General features: G+C 40.3%; 1 protein-coding gene across 1 annotated transcript in view; it reads left to right on the top strand.

Annotated features, from left to right (window-relative positions):
* The first annotated feature begins 5,164 nt into the window (after positions 1-5,164).
* Positions 5,165-21,602, top strand: part of STAT4 (signal transducer and activator of transcription 4) — a 39,024-nt gene continuing 22,586 nt past the window's right edge. Inside the window, exons 1-4 of the mRNA XM_061457351.1 lie at positions 5,165-5,316; positions 6,818-6,962; positions 19,322-19,420; positions 20,201-20,293. Coding sequence (XP_061313335.1) covers positions 5,165-5,316; positions 6,818-6,962; positions 19,322-19,420; positions 20,201-20,293 — 489 coding nt within the window. The remainder of the gene's footprint in view (positions 5,317-6,817; positions 6,963-19,321; positions 19,421-20,200; positions 20,294-21,602) is intronic.

The following is a 21,602-nucleotide window of genomic DNA, read 5'->3' on the forward strand; positions in this document are numbered from 1 at the left end:
CACTCATTCTCCTGTGCCCCTTGATGTGGGGATCACAGCCCTGTTCTCCTGCCTCCACAGCCATGGCTCGTATCCATCATCCTGCATCCCAAACAGCTTGTTCCAGAGCTGCTCTCCATCCCAGCAGTTCACCTGCCTCTACTGCCATACCTGTCAGAAAATGGGGGGAGGAAGGAGGGAAGAGGGGAATAAGAACCATTTTCCCAGAAACTCATCTCTGAACTTCAGATGAAGAATGACCTCTGATTGACAGAGGTTTTGGGAATGACACCTAACTGAGCTTTTTTCTAATGGCCTCTTGGAGCAAGCCTTAATAGATACTTGCATTAGAGCTTAGTATCTTCTTAATAGCAACCACTCCACCATACATCTTCTTTTCTAGGTTAAGCAGAGAAACAGCAAACACAAAGGGGACTGGAAACCTGTTACCGTCTTATTTGATTGGGATGGTATGAACTACCTGTCTTATAATTATGGATAGCAATTATGTAAGAATACTCAGAGAATGAGTGCTTAATCTAAAAAGAAAAATAAATGGTTACCAATATTTATTTACATACTAAAGAAAAAAGTACAGTGCAATAGTTCCCCCTACTGACAGCACCAAATCACATAACTAATCAGTTTCGTTTCCTGGGTGGTCCTCAAATTACTAATTCAATGTCCCGACAGGGCACCTACACAGGCTTACCTGTGTACAATGTGACAATCAGCTACCTTAAAAAATGATGAAGATTTGCCAAATGGTAGAGAACAAAATCTGACAAAGCTGTAGTTGACTCCTGAGATGATATATAGGGAATATATAGGGAAGGATAGGAATAGGCATATAGGGAAGGATAGTATGCAGTCTTACGGGAATGTTATAAAATGTATGTGAGTGTATGTATTCTGAATGAAATGCCAGGATATCCATCAGCAAAACCAGAAATGTGAGTGAAGTGCAGCTGTATTGCTCCCTGTGCCTGCTGAAACACAGAGGACAGATGGCAGGTCTGAGCACAGACTTGCCAAACTCTGGGTGTATTTGGGGACTGACCTCTTCAGACAGACAGCAAGTCTGACACTCAGTCTGGTCCCCAGTTCCCAGCAAAAGGCAGTGAATATATTGTCATTCTGCTCTAGTATCAGCTCTTTTGAGCCAGTGGTGGCTCCATTAAATCAAAACCAAGAATAGGCACTTACAGAAGTCAAAATGCAATTTGGGACTAGATGGGTGCCTGGTAGTGAAGAGCAACAGCAGCATTCCTCCGGCCTCATATACCTATAGTTGTAAAGCAAACATGATTTTGCACTCCGGTCATTCAGAAAAAAAATAAGATTGTGAAGAAAATCCTCTAGTACATTATGTCCCATCTCACTTGAAAAGGGTAATGAACAAATACACAACAATACAACAGAAAATAATAATAATTTAAAAGAGGATATATTGAAATACAAATCAGACCACGCAGCTCTATAAATCAGGATTTTGCAGACTTCTTTCATGATCCTGGCTCTCTGTATACATATGCACCTGAAAAATTGCTGGATGCTATTAAAGATAAAGCCAAATTTCATTTTAAGCATGTGTGCAGTAAATATGACATCTACACAGCTGGTAATTCAGACACGGGTCAGCTGCTGACACCTGTATACCATCTTCTAGAATCTGGCTATGTGTCAAAGCTTCTACCCTCGCTTTCAATTCTCCCTCTGCTCTAACTGGAAAATATAATTACTCCTCAGTAGGGACATGCACATTCCTCTTGACTGCATCTCTGGCACCTGGCTTGTCACTTGAACCAGGCATCGCTCTCCTCCCAGCACTCGGTTGGCTCCCTGGCAGGTTCTCCGAGAATCCCTCTTACTCCAGGTTTGCACAGCCTGGCGCAGAAAAGCCTTGCTAGTGACTGAGGTTTCTGGTGAGACAAAATATGAGAAGTAAAACTATAGTCAGATTAAAGGATCCTTCTTAAGGCAGATTGCAGCTGCTTCACATCACACCGGAGCTACAATCCTACCACTCAGGCTCTGTGCCAAAGGAAGATGGATTTGAAATGGTCATAATTTAGCATTTTCCACTCAGTTTGGTTTTAGCAGCACTGTACCTCCTGTTACAGAAATCCTCTTTACAATAATGTACTTCTTTAGGGAAAAAAACAAACACTTGGAGTGTGTCTTTACTGCCATAGCCCTCGCTGTAAGAATATCATTTACAGGTTCGATGTTGGATCATTAACTCCTCAGGGCAGGGACCAAACCTCGGAGAGAAGCTCCTGCATCCCAGGTACTGCCTGAAACGAGGGATGCCGCAGAAAGCCACGGTACACGCCGTTTTCACCAAGCCCTTTGCCTTTGAACCGGCGCTCACCAGCGGATGGTGCCAGCCTCACCGCGCCGCCCCACAACCCTACGGGTACACAGGCGGGCTGGGGGCCCCACGGGCGCACCCCGCCTGACGCACAGGAAGGCCGCTCGCTGCCGCCGGCTCCGGGCGCGGCATAAAGCTGGCGGCGGGGCGGGGAGCGGGCAGGAGGCAGCAGCCGCCGCCGGCAGCAGGGCTCGGCCGGGACCCGCGGGCGCAGGCAAGTGGGGAGCGGGGCGCGGCGGGGCCGGGGCTGCTCCGGCTGGGAGCGGCGGCGCGGTTCTGTGCCGCGGGCGATGCTCGCGTAAGGTTTAGCGGTGGCTAATCCGGCTGCAGTTAAACCATCACTCGGCCACATCAGAAGCAGGGACCCAGCCGCTGCGTTCTCGCTATTGACACCGCCTGCTTCTTGCTACTCGCTGTTACACGTCGCCCGCTTCTGCTAGCGGCCTTCGGGGGCGACCCAGAACAAACAGTAGCTACCTCGGCTTCTTTAGCTTTTCGTGCGAATCCTTGTGTGCAGTGTAAGGGAAATGTATGCCGGTGTGCACTATACCCAGCACCGTTACAAAACCCCCATGTACAAACTGGCCCCACGTGTCCATGCGTGTGAGCATCCCTGCACGCTGGTCCATAGAAGGCTGAAGTGGGTTGCAGCCTGCACAAAATCTCGCCTTTTTTCCCTTTGTTTTCTTTAGGTGATAATATTGAGTTTTCTTACTTACCTTTTTAGGATATCACGATCACCAAAAATTGCAATTAAAGTCACACTAAAAGGGAACAGGCTTACAGATCTTCATCTTATTTCTGAGTGTTATTAATACACCATGACATGGTTCCTTGCACCTCAAGAAATGAGGCCTGTGGTTCTTTATAACTCCCAGTATAGCAAGGCAGACAGTGAAACACTCCTATACACTGCTCCTTTTCAGCAACGTAGAGAAACGGGTAAATGTTAGGCAATATATTTTCCTCTCTCAATGGAGCTAATGAAGAGGAGAGAAATGTCCCTGGGCACATTCCCACTGATGTTATATACAGTGTCCTTCATACCACACATAGAGTTATCCCATCCAGCCTTTGTTAAAGAGAAACTAAAACCTGTCACCTTTACTTTTGCATGAGTAAGTACTCAGGACATTGTTACACCTTGACGTATTTCATGATTTTATTTTTTTTCCCCTCTGACTTAAGGAAACACAAAATGAAAGACCACAGCGTTAAAAATATGATGTATTCTCTACTTCAAACTGTTGACATTCTGAAACTATGATTCAGAATTGGAAATAGAAAAGCTGTTTATGGAAAGGTCAGCTTTCCATAAAAATGTCAATTTTGATGAAATCTCATCTTTTTTTTTTTTTTTTTCTCCAGAAAAATTCCTATGAGAAGTGTTCAAACAGATGTAATATGTTTAGAAAGAGCCTTGGGTGACATGGTTTAGTGTGAGGTGTCCTTGCCCATGGCAGGGGGGTTGGAACTTGATGATCTCAGGGTTCATTCCAACCCTAACTATCCTATAATTTTATGTTGACCTACTGCAGTGCAACCTTCAGACTATATCTGGATTCTGTATAGTTTGTTAATGCAAACACCCTAATTAAAGGGAAGACAACCTCTGATATAGGGGTCAGGGTGGGCAGAGCCCACTGGAGGATTGATAATCCAGGGCATAGGCCTTAGGGCATCCTTCTCCTCTGCTCATCCATGATGGACTGTTCTCAGCTCTGACTTTTATCTGCATGCCATATCTAGAATTACAGCCCGGTGTTGCCTGCCCTAGGGCAATATGTTATCTTTAGTCTTTCCTGCATTGAAAAAATCACAGTGAAAACGGTGTCTTCACCTGTAGGATTAATGATGGGTGATTGGGTGCAACCCCAGATTGCAGGTACCAGAAAGGTAACATTCTCCTAAGCAGAGAGTGTCATTCAGGCTGAGGCGTCTACGTGGAGAGCCTGCTCACCCAAAACAATCTGCTCACTCCATGGAGAGAAGCAGGTGTTAATTCAGCCCAGCTAATATCTGGAGAACCAAGCTCCTAACTCCAGTATCTCAGTGAACAGCCCAAACTTGCTTGGGATAGCTTTTCCAGTAGAATTTCAGAGCCTGTCATTGGGCTATTTATGCTACACTTAGTACAATTCTGCTCTTGCTTTTCTTATAGTTTTCATATGAATTTACGTTTCCTATTTTTCTTTCTGTAACATCAAATCTCAGAACTCTGTGGCAATTACAAATGGAAAAGATGTACTAGATAAACAATTTATGTTGGAAAACGAACAGTACTCTCCAAACAGAATCTGTGGGGCTCGAGGAACAGCACAGTAACATACAACTATTATGGCTTCAGGAAAAAATGGGGCAATATAAATTCACTAGAAAGGGAGCAAATTTATTGCTTTCTACTACTCTTTCATAAGAATAGTTTTACCTGGATTTGAGGAGTACAATCTTAACCTGTCTTGGTGAGAGACACTGTGTAAATCTCCCTGTTTTATAAGCATCATACAGCACCCCAAAACATTCACGTTAAGGAAGGAAATTGGCAGAGATGCCCATTCAAGTGTAAGAGCTAGAACTTCTTTCAATGGTCTTACTCCCTCTTCTGTCTTTTTTTTCCCCTCTTTTCTCCCTCTTCTCTCTCTTTTTTTCCCTCTTTTCTCCCTCTTCCCTTTATCTGAGTAACTTTACTCAGGTACTGTCTGTTTCAAAAGACAGAATAAACAGAAACATTAAAATATATAACAAGAACTACCATGAAAGCGATTAATGCACTTTGGATTATTAATTCATATTCACCTTTCAATGGCAAAGATGTTTTATCTTCTCTTTTGCAGTATGTCCCAATGGAGTCAAGTTCAGCAACTGGAAATAAAGTTTTTGGAGCAGGTAGACCAGTTCTATGATGATAACTTCCCTATGGAAATCCGGCACTTACTAGCACAATGGATAGAAAGCCAAGATTGGTAGGATTCAGTTTATTCCCTCTCATACGATTTCAGTCAAGACTAATTCTTTCATTATCTGCCAGATTTTAGAGTGCTCATTTGTGAACTGTGCAGGCCTCTGCACCCCAAGAACAGTAGCCCATTGAACTGTCAAGGTTTAAATTTAAGGAATGTCTGGAGGTGAGGCTTCATTTGAACTTAATCCTAAACAAAATCCAGTAAAAATTGTCTAGCAAATTAACGGCATTACAGGTTTTTCATAGGAAAAAAAAAAAACAACAAACCAAAACCAACTCAAGTTAGTTTTCAATAGAAATGTATATATTTACCTCTTACATCATAAAACTCCTCACTTGTCTCTGCTGAAAGGTGGATATGTAATCTTGGAGAACAATCCAGCCATTTGCAGAAATTGTTCTCTAAAAGATGAATTTATACACAAATTTGCATCAAACTCATTGGATAGTTATCTTGAGAAAATTCTGAACTACATGTCAAAACAAAGTTTGTATTAGTCATGCCAGAAAGAGGCATCTTAATTTTTCATGCTAAATCCACAAGACTATTGGAGGACTATTGAAAAAAAGGAGAATAATCTGGAAGGGAATATAGTCTTTCCTTACTGTTTATAGCTCGATGTTTATGGGGCTGTAGAAACATGGGAAACATTAAAATCTTCTTTTCGACAGATTTAGCATGCATATCTCAAAACCAGACATCTGCCATTTGTGGAGCAAGGAGAGAGAATATCCCAAGGACAAGGATGCCATGCAGTCCAAAGTCTATCTTCCTCTATTTAGCTCACTAACGTTACTGCCTTTCATGTTCCATAAACAGCAGAGCCAGTAAAGCCTGATTGCGTTTGTGTCCTTTGTCCCCTACACACCCTTCACCAGTAGCTGCAGAGTCTTCCTGTATCCCCAAATATTTTGGCTGGGCAAAGGCTCATCTGGTGCCTGGTGTGAAGATCTATATCTGCTGACTGGCCATCTGGCTGCTGCCTCCTGCAGCAAGTTATTACTGCAATTTTCCTCAGTGGAGGCACTAATTTGGATTCCTCCCCTCTACCAACCTGCCAGTTTTACATGAAATCTGTAAGAACATACTATCTTTTGGACTTTGAGCCCACTGTCAGCTTTGAAATGATATCTGTGTGTGAGTGGCAGAGGGAGAGGGACAGCATGCATAAGCCCCATGTCCTCTGAGAAGTGGGCTAAAAATGATTAAATATTCACTGGACCAGAGACTAGAAAACCCTCGGTTGTCTCCCTTCTGGCTGACTCCATAGGCTGTGCTAAGAACATCCTCACCCTGTCTTTATAGCTGCATATCTAAATGAATATAAATAGAAAAAGATCACAAAGTCAATCATTCACAAACCTCTATGTGCAAGTCAACATACATTTAAAGCCTTTCTTTTCCTTCCTAGATTTCTGAATAGATTGTAGTTTTCTGTACAGATAGATTGATACTTGATGACATTTTAAACATGCGTGGTTCTCAATTGTTGATTCTTTAGGGAGGCTGCATCCAACAATGAAGCAATGGCAACGATCCTGTTGCAGAATTTGCTGATACAAGTGGATGAACAGCTGGACCGGGTTTCACAGGAGAAGAATCTTCTGTTAATACACAACCTGAAAAGAATCAGGAAGCTGCTGCAGGTGGGTCCTTACTGCAGATGACAAATCACACACTGATTTCTAAAGGCAGTGCCCAGCCTCCACCGAACAGTTTGTTCCTGTGCGCAGCTCAGAGCTGTCCTGATTGGTATGGACTCCCAGCAGCTATGGGAAGACCAAGCCTTCAACAGGATAATTCAAAATAATTCTACTGGCTGTTACTTTGTGGAACAATAACTCACATTTTAATGCATGCTGCTCATTTGTAAGTGCTGTGGCTTCTTAGCTCTGTGTGTGTCTGTGTTTCAGCGAGACTCTGCAGTGCTTATGGACGTTCACATTTATCACCAATGTAGTTACCACCTTTCAGACACAGATACTTAACTATGGAGTAAAAATACATATTTGGGGCTTAAAGCAGCAGCCTGAAAAAGGAACCCCTGTAAATCATTAGCATGTTTGCTGTTTTATGCTTAGCTGGGATTATTTGTTATGAATAGCTTAAAGGATTTTCCATTAGGCTTCTGCAAAATATTTATTTTGATTGTTCGAATGTTTCTCTAATAATTGTTTATCTAAGGCAAGGATTCTCAGAGTTCCACTTCATTAGTCACTTACTTCCTGACATCTATCTGTCTTCTGCATAAAACAGATATTCATCTAAGCTTAATGAAAGTTTGGGTTTTTTTCTCTCCTTTGATGGTGTTTTCCATAAGTACTTAAATGACAATTATATTGCTTGCAAAATATTCTCTTTATTTGAGATATATATATATATATACATATACTGGTCTGGAAAATCTTAGCATAACCTTACCAGTTGTTTTGTTTTCTTTATGGCTCTGTGTCTTTCTATTCTTTATCCCTAATGGAGGTCTCTTAAAAAATGTGCCAGTATTTCCATTGTTACCACTTTTTCTTCCAGTGTTATGCAAGCAGTCTCATGAAACTTAAAACTAAGGTTGCTTTTGTTTCTTTTCTGGTTTGTGTAGCAGCACTATCCATGATTTCAGTACTGCTCAAATGCCAGATTTACTTAACTGCTTCTGGAGCTAACTGCATAAAAGGTTAATCCTGTTATTTCTGGCATGGTCTTGGCACACTTTACCACAGTAGGGCCAAGAGAGAGCTGTATCACCTTAGCAGGGGTATCCTCCCACAGCAGCATACACAGAAAGAGCATTTCAGGTCACTGAATTGCATTGCCACTGAAATGGCTTAAAACATTGTGCATTTATGATTATACCACCACAATGTGCACCAGCAAAAGGACTGGTATATATTTACATACAGGCTCTACAAAATTAAGGTCTCTCACTGTTCCTTCTCCTCTTCATACCATTTATTTTATTATAAAACTTTTACTAAAGCTTGAAGTGGCATCTCTGCATGCCCTGTGAAATTGGGCATACCAATGCAAGTAATCAGGCCTTGGGCACACATGGCCAAGTTTACATAATAGGCAGTGTGAAAATGGGCAGAATGAAAACCATTTCCTTTAAGTCCTGGCATGTTTGGAAGTTGTATTGTGATGTGCTTCCCAAAGAGGCTCATTCCAGAAAAACAAAAGAAGGGGAGTTTTAAGTGATTTCTGATTAAGTGGTTACTCAGGTGGCAAAGATCTGAGTACAGAACAAGCCAAAACACTCAGCTGTCTCCATCACAACTGTACAGCTATAGTATACAACAGACCTAGCCTTTTCCTTCTCTAGATAAAGCAACAGAAAAGGTCTACATGGGGTGTCCTAACCCATAATTTCACTTGATTGCTGGCTTTGGAAAGAAATGCCACACAAATTGCAACTTGCACCAATGTGTTCTATCACCCTGTAGCACTGCAAAGCCCTGACTTAGCAAGATTTCTCAAGCAGCAAGGTCTCTCTGCTCCCTTGGGTTGCACAGGTCTGTAGCTTTGCAGTCTAAAGCATGATGAACTTCCTGAGAGAACGTGTTATGCTGGAATTACGCCACTTATTAAAAAGGATCTGTCTTGAGAGCAAAATAATACAACAGCTCTCTCCGCCGCTAATAATGTTGGCCTTTCTCCATTAGATCAAGACAGTAGATAACCTGTATTTAGATAAAAAGCTAGTCCTTCAGTTTCAAAATACGGGTGTGAAACACCAGATACTGAACAGCGCTTTCACTATTAAAGCTTTTCCCGATTTCCTATGACCTTTCACGCTATCACCTACAGTCTGTTCTTATTGCCAAATAATTTCTATAAGCTGGAGTAGGGCCAGATTTGGTACTTTTATTGTTATTTTAGATAAGACAAATCACTTAAACTTTTTCTTCAGACATCTGTGACACAGGTATTTTGTGCCTTTGTTTAAAATATTATGTTATGACTTGTAATTTGTAGAACATAGATGATAAATGCATTTATAGCTGACATGTGGGCTGTGTGTTCTACAGGGTTGTACAGGAAGTCTCCTAAGCTTCAGCTGTTAAAATTATTTCTTTATTGGTTAGGGAAGTATATCAGAAAAAAAATGCTATAGTGGTTGTAATCAGCTGACATCCTATTCTTAACTATCAAGTATTATTAATGGAGTATGTATGAACTGTACATGATCTAATAGACAGTATATGCTGTAATGTCCTCAAATTTGAGTATGCAAATTATGTAATTTTTTTTAGTGCATCACTGAGTGTATTTTACTGCTGGAACTGGGAATTTGGAACTGGGTTTTTGGCTCCCTCCCACAGCTGGATGCTCTTGCAGATACCCAGCTCTTGCAATCTAGTTTGTGACTGTTTCATGAGACCACAGTAGTAAAAGGTGACTGATGCACATAGTACAGTGCTGTGGTCCCTTTCGTCCCAACGTGCCATCTAGAGAAAGGGAGACTGTAAGGGTACTCTGTGAAACTAGTGAGATATTTCACTGTCTTGGATGGAGGGAAGACTGAGTTCCTAAGAAGGGAAGAAAGCCGCATTTGTGAACACCTTTTCCTTTCTGGTGACTCTGCAAACAGCATTGGTTTGACTTCTCTGAAGGTGAGTTACCATGAGCCCACCTTTATCTCTGCTCTCTAGCGCAAGCACTTCTTTGAAATTTCACAGTTCACTCCCCTTCCTTCCCCTCTGTACCACACACACAGACATACAGACACATATACGGCACACACACACATACACACACACAGAGCTGTTTCACCTCAATACATGACCTGAGTGCAATATTTTCTCGTTCTTTTGAGCCCAATTGTGTTACCATAATTGAGTAATACTTGTCAAACTAGATAATGCTGGAAACCAGTGCTTATTGCTATTGCAGGGCAGTATTTTGAGCTCTGGTATAGGTTATCAAATACTATGACAATAGCAATAATACAGTAATTAAAACTGGAGAACACACAAAAGCCATTCAGACACAATCTGTAGTTCTTTACAAAAGGCAAAGTGAGGGACTAATGTTTAATTAGAAATATAACTAGCTTATTAAAAGCACCCTTAGAAGAGGAAGCAATGCACACTTTACAAATGGCTTCTGCAGCTGTTTTCTAGACAGCAAAGGACTCATTAAAAACAACATTCCTGATGCTGTTATTGAATCTGGAGAGAATTATGCCCATAAGTTACCAGCACCACAGCCAAGGGCACCCCATTTGAAAGATCTCTCTGGGATTAATTTTGTTATAAAATGGAGAAAACATTCTGTTCTGAACTTCACCTGAAGCATCTTTACATAAACATCTTAGTTGCTCCATGAAAATAATGATGGAAGTAATGGAAGAAGTGAGAACTTGCCTGCTCATACTTGCAATACAGCTTTGGGCAATTTTAGGTGTTGTGAAGGGCAAAGAGTAGAAGTCTTAGCAGGAAGACTACTCTGCCTGGCATCATTGCTTTTAGAACACAAGGGCCAACCCTATTCTCTTGCCATTAGAGAGTAACTATGGAACATGGCATTTCTGCTCAGGCTGCTGACATTCCAACATTATCTTGGGGCAAAAAGAAACACTGACCAGGAGACATGCTATTTGACAAAGTTACAAGAACTTGAAAACAGTGCTGAGAAACTTAGCTGAGCAGCTGAGGTTGCAGTTAGCTCTCAGTAATTTGCTTCTCTATGTCTTGCTTTCATTGAAACATTGCTTCTTGACATTAACCTGGTATAAATGCACATATTCTGTTAAAATCAGGGAGAGCATTTTAGGTTAAAATCTTTAATATTTACTTCTTACATTCCTTCTTTAGTTAATAGATTGGATTCCTTTTTTATAGCAAGCAGCCTTTTGTTACTGTGCTTTTCAGCAGGAAACAGTACAGCACAGTCACTTGCTAAGGTTATATTTTCTGTCCATCTTCCTACAGAACTCCTGCCTCTCCCTCAGCACCAGTTGTGGAAAGGGATGAGGAAAGAACATGTTTGGAGGCAGTGGGGAAAAGAGGGGGGAAATTATGTCTGTGGTTCTTTCTCCTGCTTAAAACCTAGATGGAGCAAAGCAAAGCAGCTTAGTGCTGTGCAAGGCAATGGTTTGTGCTGCTGCCATGACAACAAAACGTGAAGGGCAAATGTTAAGCTTGGATGAGCTGCCTACCACTTCTAGGAGCCAAACTGCAGCTGCAACAGTCTGCACAACCTTAGCCCAGTTACAGCTTAGTTTTCAGAAGAAATGTTTTTTAAATAACAGCTAACCTGTCCCTGTGCAATACAGGAGTAGATATGGCACTGAGGGACAGCCCGTGTCATATAGAGACACACGTAAGATGGGCACTGTCCATCTTCCTGAGTGACGTGCCAAGATCTTTGTTTAGGGGATTGCAGCTGGGCTGCAGTGCATCAGGGGAGGTTTGGAGCAGCCTGGGAACCAGAGACAGTCAGCAGACCCCAGTGTCCCACTGCTCAATTTAGGATCAGTGCTGGTGGGCGATTGCCTGTCGGTCTGTATAATCCAGGATGTTCACCTCAAGGATGTTCTCCCACCTTCACACTCCAAGCTGGAAATTGGGAGAACTTAGCAGGTACCTGCTAGAGAAGATGTAACTCTGTGGGAAGCAGCCTGTCCTGTATGAGGGCTCAGGTGAGCTCCCAGGAACTGAAGAGCCATGGGCTGTTCTGCACACCCCGATGGGCGCATGGGAACGACAGCAGGAAAAAGCAGAAATTCCCAGAATCGTCCTACTCATAATCGAAGCTGTCATTTATACTCTGGCCTCAAGACAGCTTTTGAAAGCAATCCCTTCTCATTAACGGCAACATGCATCCATGTCACACCACTGTTTATGGTATTCAGGGGAAAACCTGATTACATAAATCTTCTTTTATAAAAGTGAAATAACAGATTTCAAGAATAATAAGAAGGGCTGCTCTGCTCATTTACTATTGAAGCTTGAGTTAATGAGTATACTGTGTGCTCTGGGGAACAATTTGCTGTAAATGATGTATATTCATGATATTCATTTAATACTCACAGCAGATTCTAAGGTACTGTTGAACTTTACCCACTCACAGCCCTGCTACAGCCTAGGATGAGGGGAGGAAGGAGAAGAGGGATTCTGCCTGAGCGAGCAGGTCTGAATGCACACCATTAGTACCTCGGGGTGTGCTTACAAAGGGAGAGGTGAGGCAGAATAACTGAATTTGCCAATTCACATCACCAGTTGTATCATAACAAGCTTTTGGAAGCATATAGTTACACTATGAAGTTAGGAAATAATACTTTAGTCATATTTCTTTCTCCTGTACAGCCCTAACCTTTTATGGAGAGATCCTGAATAGCATCTGAAAGTATCTTCTGTTACCTTAATCAACATATGTTAACATTATGGTACTTATTTCTAGATAAAATTTACCCTGTTTCGAAGTACTATAAACAAATAGCACCTTACTTTACACAACGCTATTTAAAACATTAACACACTAGTGTGTTCCTGTTTCTGTTTCAGGTTCTCAGTTATACTCCCCAGCTTGTTTCCGTCTGAAATGAGAACAGACTATCTTTGTGCTTCTCCAGATAGATCTAAAACAAACATATAAAGGCTTTTAGTTCAGGTGACTGTTTACACAAGTCACTATACTGGAAAGGTACATGCATGAGGGATCCTAATATTTAAGTATATCAAAGAAAAAGGACAAAATAGCGTTAGATACAAAACAGGACATTCCAGTCAGTACTTAACAAACAATTCTAATAAGCACTGTGCTGAGAAACAGTTGCAAAGAATGGAAACATAACCATTGATGTTAAAGTTGCAGTTTCCTGTTAAAGCTTACAACAGGGTGAGAATGGAACAAAACAGAGAAAGTTTCTAATACACCACAGGAGATCCATTTCAAAATGTTATTTACATATACTTGGTGTTCAGGTAACCTGCCAGATAACAAAGCAACAGCTTATAGTAGGAAATGTGCTTTGAACCAGTTGTCTAATGCAATTCAGATTGATTTAGTATTGGCTTCTTGCCCCCAGTAAGTTTTGCAGTTCAACCATTAAAACTGATTACAAAAAATTCTGGCCTACAAATAGGAAACTCCACACAGAAGTCTGTGCTAAAGCAGCTGTCTGCTGTTTGCCATCACAGGCTGGAAACTGCACATCAGTTAGTAAGGATTTGTAAAAATTACTGCTACAAGACCAAAAAAAAAGGTTACTTATTAAAAGTAATGTATTTTTGAGTTCCTAGTTATTATGTAAAGAACACAACTCTAACAGTTTATAAATATTTCAGTTTGGTTTTGTAGAACAAATAAGTGTTAACTTTGAAACAGAAGTAAAAACCCAAGCAGACAAATTAAACAACCTCCTGTGGGCTTTGTTTGTTGTGGTGTATCAAGGGCCCAGGCGCAGTCAAACATATGCCCAAGAGGTTAGTTAATAATACCCGGCTCTTTGTGTCCAGAAGATGGAGTGGGAGGGGGAAATCTGCCTCTTCTGCTGTTTTATGGTTTTTCATAGGAAACACTCTACTTGTATTTATTATGAAACAAATCTCATTTAAATAAGAAGCATCACTGCATTATTCATCCCCCCTGGCAGCACAGTTCTGCTATCTGATGATGAGACCTATAGGCATATATTTGCTACAGCTTTGTCTCACCCTATGCTTAGAAATATGCTGTTTCTATAGACTGTTCCCTGACTGGGTTTAGTGTCTGCTGGGAGGGACTCAGCAGTGGAATTTCGGGGCAAACTGGGAGAAATATCTGTGTCTTCACAGCTTATTCACTGTGCTTTTATAGCTTTGCCTATTGCAGTTTGGTTGCACACGCCCTAAAGGTATGAACTTTTGGAAATTACGCATTATACGATACCAAAAAAGCAAAAGTACAACACTACAGACCTATGTGTTAGGACTTCCCACACATCACAGGAGTTGTCTAAAACAATGAGGTTTAATGCCTTTAAGTTCTCTCATGTATTTTGAGAGGAGGAAGGGGAAATCTAAAAATAAAAGTCAACAAGAGCAGTCTAAACAGATAGTGTCACAGGTACTTCCTCTCAAAGACCTAGATAAAACAGAGCCATCTTCCTAGTAGAAAAAGATATTTTAGTAAGAGTATTACTCTTAATAAATCTTAATTAAATCTCTTAATAAAGATTTTTTAGTATTTAATCCCATTTGAATACAGGTTTTCAAAAAACTCCCAAGCACTTTACCTATATCAGGGTAACACAAGGACAGACTCTTTGTATTTTAGTACTGTCTTCGTTGGACTTTCTGCCTGGATGCATAAACAAAGGTAGAAAACAAATCAAGGCAAAATGTTGTTTGTCATATTTGATGGTGAACATGAGAAATAAGTGTGGATGGTGGACGGTTATGTCTTTTCACCCACAATTTTCCTTGAGATACCCAACTATAGCAAAGTCTTTTTTCTTTCAAAAATAAAATCATAGATAAAAGGGTTTTTTTTCCTCTCCTCCCCTTTTTTTTAATTACATGAAAGATGAAATATCTGCTTATCTAGAAAGATGCAGAGTATCAGACTTAGTAAAATAATAAGCATATTAGAACTGAGCAACAGGGATGGACATGTAGTTTTGCTTGACATTGTAATCCTTTTTCCTACCTCTCTGTGCCCCATCTCCCTTCTGTCAGCTGCTTTAAATACTTGTTCAACAAAAATACATCAACGGTCATACTAGTTAACAATTCCATGCCTCCAGGTAAAGCTCAATTAAAAGGCTCAAGCAGGGTTTTTCTATCAGAAACAAGAAAAAAATACAGCTGATGTTTTTCACAACTTAAAAAAGGGGAAGGAGTGAATAAAGAGAAAATCAGGGGAAAAATAACCAAATTCTGAAGAGCTTTTTCAGAATTAGAAAGCACTAAAACCTACTCAAGTTCTTTTTAGGGCATCTTGAAAAGCAGGGGATAACCAGGTAAACCCCTGACTGACTTTCTAACAGTTGCACAGCACATACTTCTACATTAAAGCATCTTAACATATTCCAAATAGTTCAAGCTGCTTTAAAATTTGGCTAAAGGGTCTAAATTGGGCACATTACAATGTACACGTTGTTTTTTGCAGAAATGCCTCTTTGTTGTTCTTCACAATCTAGTAAGATACTACCGCAGCAGATGTCTCTGGGGTAGAGAGAGTGCATGTTGCATGGTGATAGGGAGGTTTTCTCCCAAGGAAATGTCATCAGCATTCAGAGAAAATCTTCAGCTGCTCAGAATGAAAGTTTAACCTCCTCGGTTGCTTGAATTCAGCATCTTGCTGGCAGTTATTGAGAAGAAGCGAGCCCAAAATAACAGCATTGTTGTTTGTTGTGAATCCTGGTATGAAAGACCTCATCAAAACTGAAGGGAGGAATAAGAAAATTTCTAAGAACCACAGAATTACAGTAATGTTTGTTAGCAGATAAGACTGATGTTTCCAATTGAAACATGAGATGAAAAGTGAATCCTCAATTTCTCTTTATTGGTGTTTATCAAAACAGTTATAAGTTTTCTTTCTAAATATGTAAGCTTATTAATACAATTTTGCATAACTACAGAATTCTCACCCTTCCCTCCTTTCCTGGCTGTCAATGCTCATGTCACATTAAGTTAGGATTCCTCCATCCCAAGGTTTTTTGTTGTTAAATTTCCTTTACATTCCAAATTATACTCTCTTTCAATGACAGGAAATAATTTTCAATTAGTAATGCAAAAGTGAAGGTCATCTTGAACAAATTCTGCTCTCCATCAAAGACAAAATGGAAGTGCAGAAGAGCAGCAGTTGGCAGAAGATAGATAAAGGAATACAAAGTGGCATGTTCTGAAGTGTAATTACCTTTGAGAAGTATAAAACATGGGGGGAAGATATTCAGTATTATTCTTTTGACAGTCTAAAACATCAGTTATTGTGACTTTTAGTAATTATTGTTATTTAAGAAGTTACAATTATTGAGATATTTAACATTACAATTTATTATTTATCAATTTTTATAATGGAGTTGCAATCCAACTGCTAGATTACTGCAAATGAAGCTATTGGTAAGATCCACCATTATTCTAGTCTGAGAGACTTCTGCTTCAGGAGAGCAGGTGGCAGTTCTCTGTTGACCTGCTTGGTATCTGCTCAAATTGAACCACGCTGAACAAGCACTGGACAGACACAAGTATGGGAATCACTATGGGCACAACTTGTTATTAGAGCTTTACAAGTTAGAGGAGAAATAGGAAAAAAACAAGTGAATATTCACTTCATCTCTGGGTTCAGATGGTTTTCTCTTAGTGAAACAAAGCAAAAAAAGAGAGAGAGTTTTTGCATATGAACAGTATCTAGAAATGCTAGGAAAGTCCCGCATACCTGGCATTTTTTGTGGGGGATTTTAAAACATCCCACTGTTAGAAGATTTTACTTAAGTGCCTTTTCTACATAAACACATTTTCCAGCTCCAAGAGAGAATTTGTATTTCTTCTTGGCTTTTGGTAAATAGCTTTGGTTTGACTCCTTTTTGTCACAGGGTAAAAACAAAAAGCAACCATCAGTCCTTTGAGGGCTTGAATTCTGTTGGGCAGTGGTAAACCAGGATTTAACACTTCTCAAGCTTTGTAGCTTCAGATAGCCTACGGGTACCAGTGTGAGGTATAGTCCTCATATAGTAGCCATCTGTGTGGAAGGTGAGACCCTGTTGTACCAGCAAACAAGCAGAAATGAGCAGACACTAACTGAAGAATTAATACGCACATCCATGGATTTACACCAGATGTCTCACCACAGCTTTCATCCCAAGCCTCACTAAAAAGGTGACTTTTTTTCTGTCATCAAGGTGCAGATGAGACAGGCTTAGCAATACAACTGACTGCAGAAACAAGGCAGGCCTGTTCTCCCCTCTCCCAGCAAACCTCTGCTAACTCCACATGTGCTAGTCCTTGACAGCCACCTCATCCTTTGCTCGCTGAGGAGCAGAAAACCCATTCAGCAAAAAAAGCACGAGTGGTTTCCATCCCATTTAGCAATATAGGTTGGCTTGCTAAGGAACCAGACGGGCACCAGACTTGCATGAAACAAGGCTGGCACTGCACAGCCAGGAGCATAACCGTTCTTTGCAGCAGTTACTTTTCTCTGGCTGTTGCTGTTGGACCCTACCTTTGCCTTACTTCTGCATGAAACTCCACTCTGCTCTTAATCTTTTGCAGGAAAAGCATAGCCATCTCCCATGTTCCTGTATTCCCTTCCCAAAGTTACATCCTGACATAAAAAAAGCAGGCTACAGATATATTCCTGGACCTGAAGTTCAGTTGTGCTGAAGGAGGTGTGCAGTGGGAACATAATTACTACCCCTATAGCCAAGAGGCTGGCAGGGAGCAACAGCAGATCTTTGGCATTGTTGTATGACATGGAAATCAGCAGTGTATCCTTAACGTTAAAGTCCCCCCTCACTGGCCAGCAAGAGCATGCTTAGTGTTTCATCTGAGGCTGCCTGTCTTGGTGTAGTATTTATTACTCACCACTTTTTTTTTCCAGAGAAAGTCCTAAAATCACAGTCTAGTCCATCACTGCTGTCCTCAGGGTAACTGAAACAGACGATTGGTGGAGTAATACACCACCCTGAATTGCTTTTAAAGAGATCAAAGGAGGCACAGCTGTGGTTGCACTGTGGGGCATGTACTTTGTCTTGAGAAAACTTCAGAAAACCTAGGAACATTAAAGAGCTAAGTTTCATTGCCAACAATTCCACAGCAGTCACAGCTTCTTTACAAGCGAACATTTCGCGCACTAATTATTTAGTTTTAAAAGTCCTATGGCTTTCACCTTAGTCTCTACCTGGAACCATGGTATAACCAACAGCATGGTATTTAACACTATGCAGCTCAAACCAAGTCTCTATGATTAAAATTACCATTTTTAATATAATATTTCCTTACCTCATAATTGAAGTCAAAACATATTATGAAAAAGCCTTTCAGATTATTCAGATATCAGACAAAAGCATCCAGGAAAAGATTCAGTTCTGTTTGTCTAGTAAAAAGTGTTAGAAATTCATGTTCACTGTCATCATAGTAGTTGGCATATAGAAGCAGTGTGTTCACATTTCTATCGATCAGATGTGTTCATACACTTGTTTCTAATGCAACAACTGTAAACTTATTTTGTCACATTTATAGAAAGCAAAAATAAATCAAGTTCTGAGTGGAAGCAAACTATGAGAATAAAAACTAATCAGAAAGAGAATAAAATAGAACAAGCTCAAAACTGGAAAAGCTTAATTCAATGAATGGCTAAAAACTGTACGAGCACTGAATAAAGGGCATCTGAATGAATACGTGAATACTGAATAAAAGGCATAAAGAATATTGAGAAATGCTATAAGAATACATCACCATGCAAGAGCCTGCTTGAGAGTCCTCAATCATTCCAATTTGATAAATACAGCACAAACCAGTATCAGTTCAAATTGTACGCAGTGCATCAGAAATTCTACACCTTATTTTATGGTGGTGTAAAAATATAGACCTTTTTTTGGTTCTCAGGCTAAATTGTCCATAGACATTAAAATTGAAGTCTTCTGCTTTATGCTGACGAAGCATTTCTGCTTGCATCATTACCGTATTGATATGCTTATCGTTTTTTGTTGGCAGAAGTGCTACCTGCCAACAGCAGCATCCTATTGACAATGGAAGACATGATAGAATCATGCACAGAATAGGCTGACAGGAAAGCCCTTTCAAAACAGCTGTGTTAGCAGTACAGCAATTTGATCTTCAGATGATGTACATTGGAGTTGTATCTTTATAATCTCTGTAGAACATTATTAAGAATGTTTTATGGCAACAGTACTAACTAGTGCTGCACTGCAAGGCTGAACCAGCACTAACAAAGGTCAAGAACAGTAGGAGAGTCTTTTCCATCTGAACCAAACCATAGTTCATAGACACTGAAGCACATTGTGATTTCAGAGTGACACCTTGAATTCTGAATTTTAAAAAGTTGTATTTACTTGTGCTTGCAGGGCAAATATCATGGTAATCCCATGCATATAGCAGTGATCATCTCAAACTGTTTAAGAGAAGAAAGAAGAATATTGGCTGCAGCTAGCATGCCAGTACAGGTAATGAATTACATTTCACTAATCTGCTCCATGTTAATCTGCTCACATGCTTTTAGGACCAAATCCTGTCCTTTCATTTCACTTGAGTGATTTGCGTGTGCTAGCGGTTGCCAAAGGTTGCCCTTTAAACTCATATTTATACTTCATTAGTGGCTCTACTGCTGCAAGCATTGCTGTAAGTGACTTCTATGTCACAGCTTATCTTCAAAGAGCCTAATCTGTGGGAAAGGCTTTAAAGAGATTATTCTTCACAAAACATGTGTATATTTTAAATTATGCAGTGCATGAGTTCAGATTAATTATGCAATGTAAAAGACATTCTATCTGATGTTGCAAAGGCGTTGATAGGTTTTATATGAAATTTTAAAGTTTTTTCTTCAAACGACATAAAGCCATCTGGGGAAATTGTTACATGATTGAAAAACAGATAGAATTTTTTAGTCATATGTATTCTTTTTAATCACCTGTGGGTGTAATAAGTATTCATATATGAGTATCAGGTCTTTTTAAGAAATCTAATCATTTATGTTTCAGTTTCTTTAATTGACTAGATATTTAATGTTTCCAGTATACCCACACCCTTTCACCTTTTGGATTTCAAAAGTTAAAGCAGCATGTTCTTCAGATCTGTGGAACTAAACAGATTTGCCTGTTTACACCACTCTCCAGCTGGTTGAAGACGAGCTTTTGAATTCCCTCTCTATGCTAGGATTTGCAGTACAGTTACTGTCACTTGTTAGTATTACTCATCCACCCGTTATCTGGTTCAATGTGTTCCAGGGGCCGCTGGAAAAGTCTCTGCAGAACTCTGTGGTTTCAGAACGACAAAGAAATGTAGAACACAAAGTTTCAGCCATCAAGAACAGCGCTCAGGTATTGTATTTGTCGTGTTTGCTGTTTACACAGCCATGATTTTCACACAGACATACTTGAACTACCTTTAAGCTGAACTAACTTTCACACATACTTAAACTACCGAAAGCTCAAATGCTTTTGCTAGCAAGCTGCACCAACCATTTTCAGTTATTCTGAGGACCTCAGCCCAGACTGACTACTCAGGGCATACCTGGATCCCCAAGTTTTTACAGCTGCTCTGGGTCCAAGCTATTTTAAAGCTATCCCACTCATCCCTATGGGAGTTGCAGGCAGACCACTGAGTTCAATAAGACCATACCTACTGTCTCTAAAAAGACATGAGGTTCAGTAAATGTATCTCTGCAACTTCACCTCTTTGCTAGCACTAGCTAGCCTTTGTGACCTGTGAGTCACATACCAAGGACTTTGTAAAGCTGAAGGCTACATGGCATAATTATGTGTTTAGGAGACATGAGGGGAGAGCACTGGGAGCTGATGGTTAACAGTTCTCCAGGAGTTTCCCATACCATTGCAGGGCAGAGCTGGGCTGAGCCAAACCTGTAGCGATGTCCCATAAAGACCTTGAAAGTTTAGTCAGAGAATACATGCCTGTTCAGTTCAAGGCAGGGTAAGGATTCGTATTACCTACAGTCTCTTTACTACTACAGCCCCACTTTCAGCTCTGCAGTCTTCATGTAGAAGTTACATTTGACATGCCCGTGTCTATACCATTCAAGAGCGACACTTCTTGTATATCAGAAAGAGGTCCTAGTAGCATTTTCTCATCAGTGTCCCCCCTACATGGGGAAGAAGTGTTAGAGAAATTGAACCCTTATAAGGATAAAGCTAGTTTTAGAAGAATGTGATATGAGATCTCTATATATGTTTTAAGGTAAAAGAGTTGCAGAGCAAAAGCAAAGCTGCAACACAGCAGGCTACCATGCTGCTCCTTCTGCCTGCATGGGGATGCACAGCCAGCCCTGAAGACCAGTGAAAATGAGGTTTTTTTAGTAGGTAATTAAGTTGAACACAGAAATCAGCCAGTTCCTTGTGTATATAATTTCATGCTTTACACATATAATTTGAAAGTTTAGTATCCAAAATAAAGAGGAAACCAGAATGGCTAATTCTGTGTGTCCTAATTTAGCAAACAAGTGTTTGTATTTCGACAGGCACTTGCACATCTTGGAGAACTAAGAAGTGTTTTTTATGAGTTGTTGGCAGAAACAAGGCTTCCTATAAACAGCATAGAAAAGACCTTCAAAGTAAAACAGATGATTGCCTACAGTTTTTCTTGTTTTGATGTGTCTTTTTTTGAATTATCATT

Source organism: Pezoporus flaviventris, unplaced genomic scaffold, assembly GCF_033815535.1.
Source record: "Pezoporus flaviventris isolate CSIRO_AGI_PZ_B2104156 unplaced genomic scaffold, CSIRO_AGI_Pfla_v1 ptg000001l, whole genome shotgun sequence".
NCBI classification, from domain to species: Eukaryota; Metazoa; Chordata; class Aves; order Psittaciformes; family Psittacidae; genus Pezoporus; species Pezoporus flaviventris.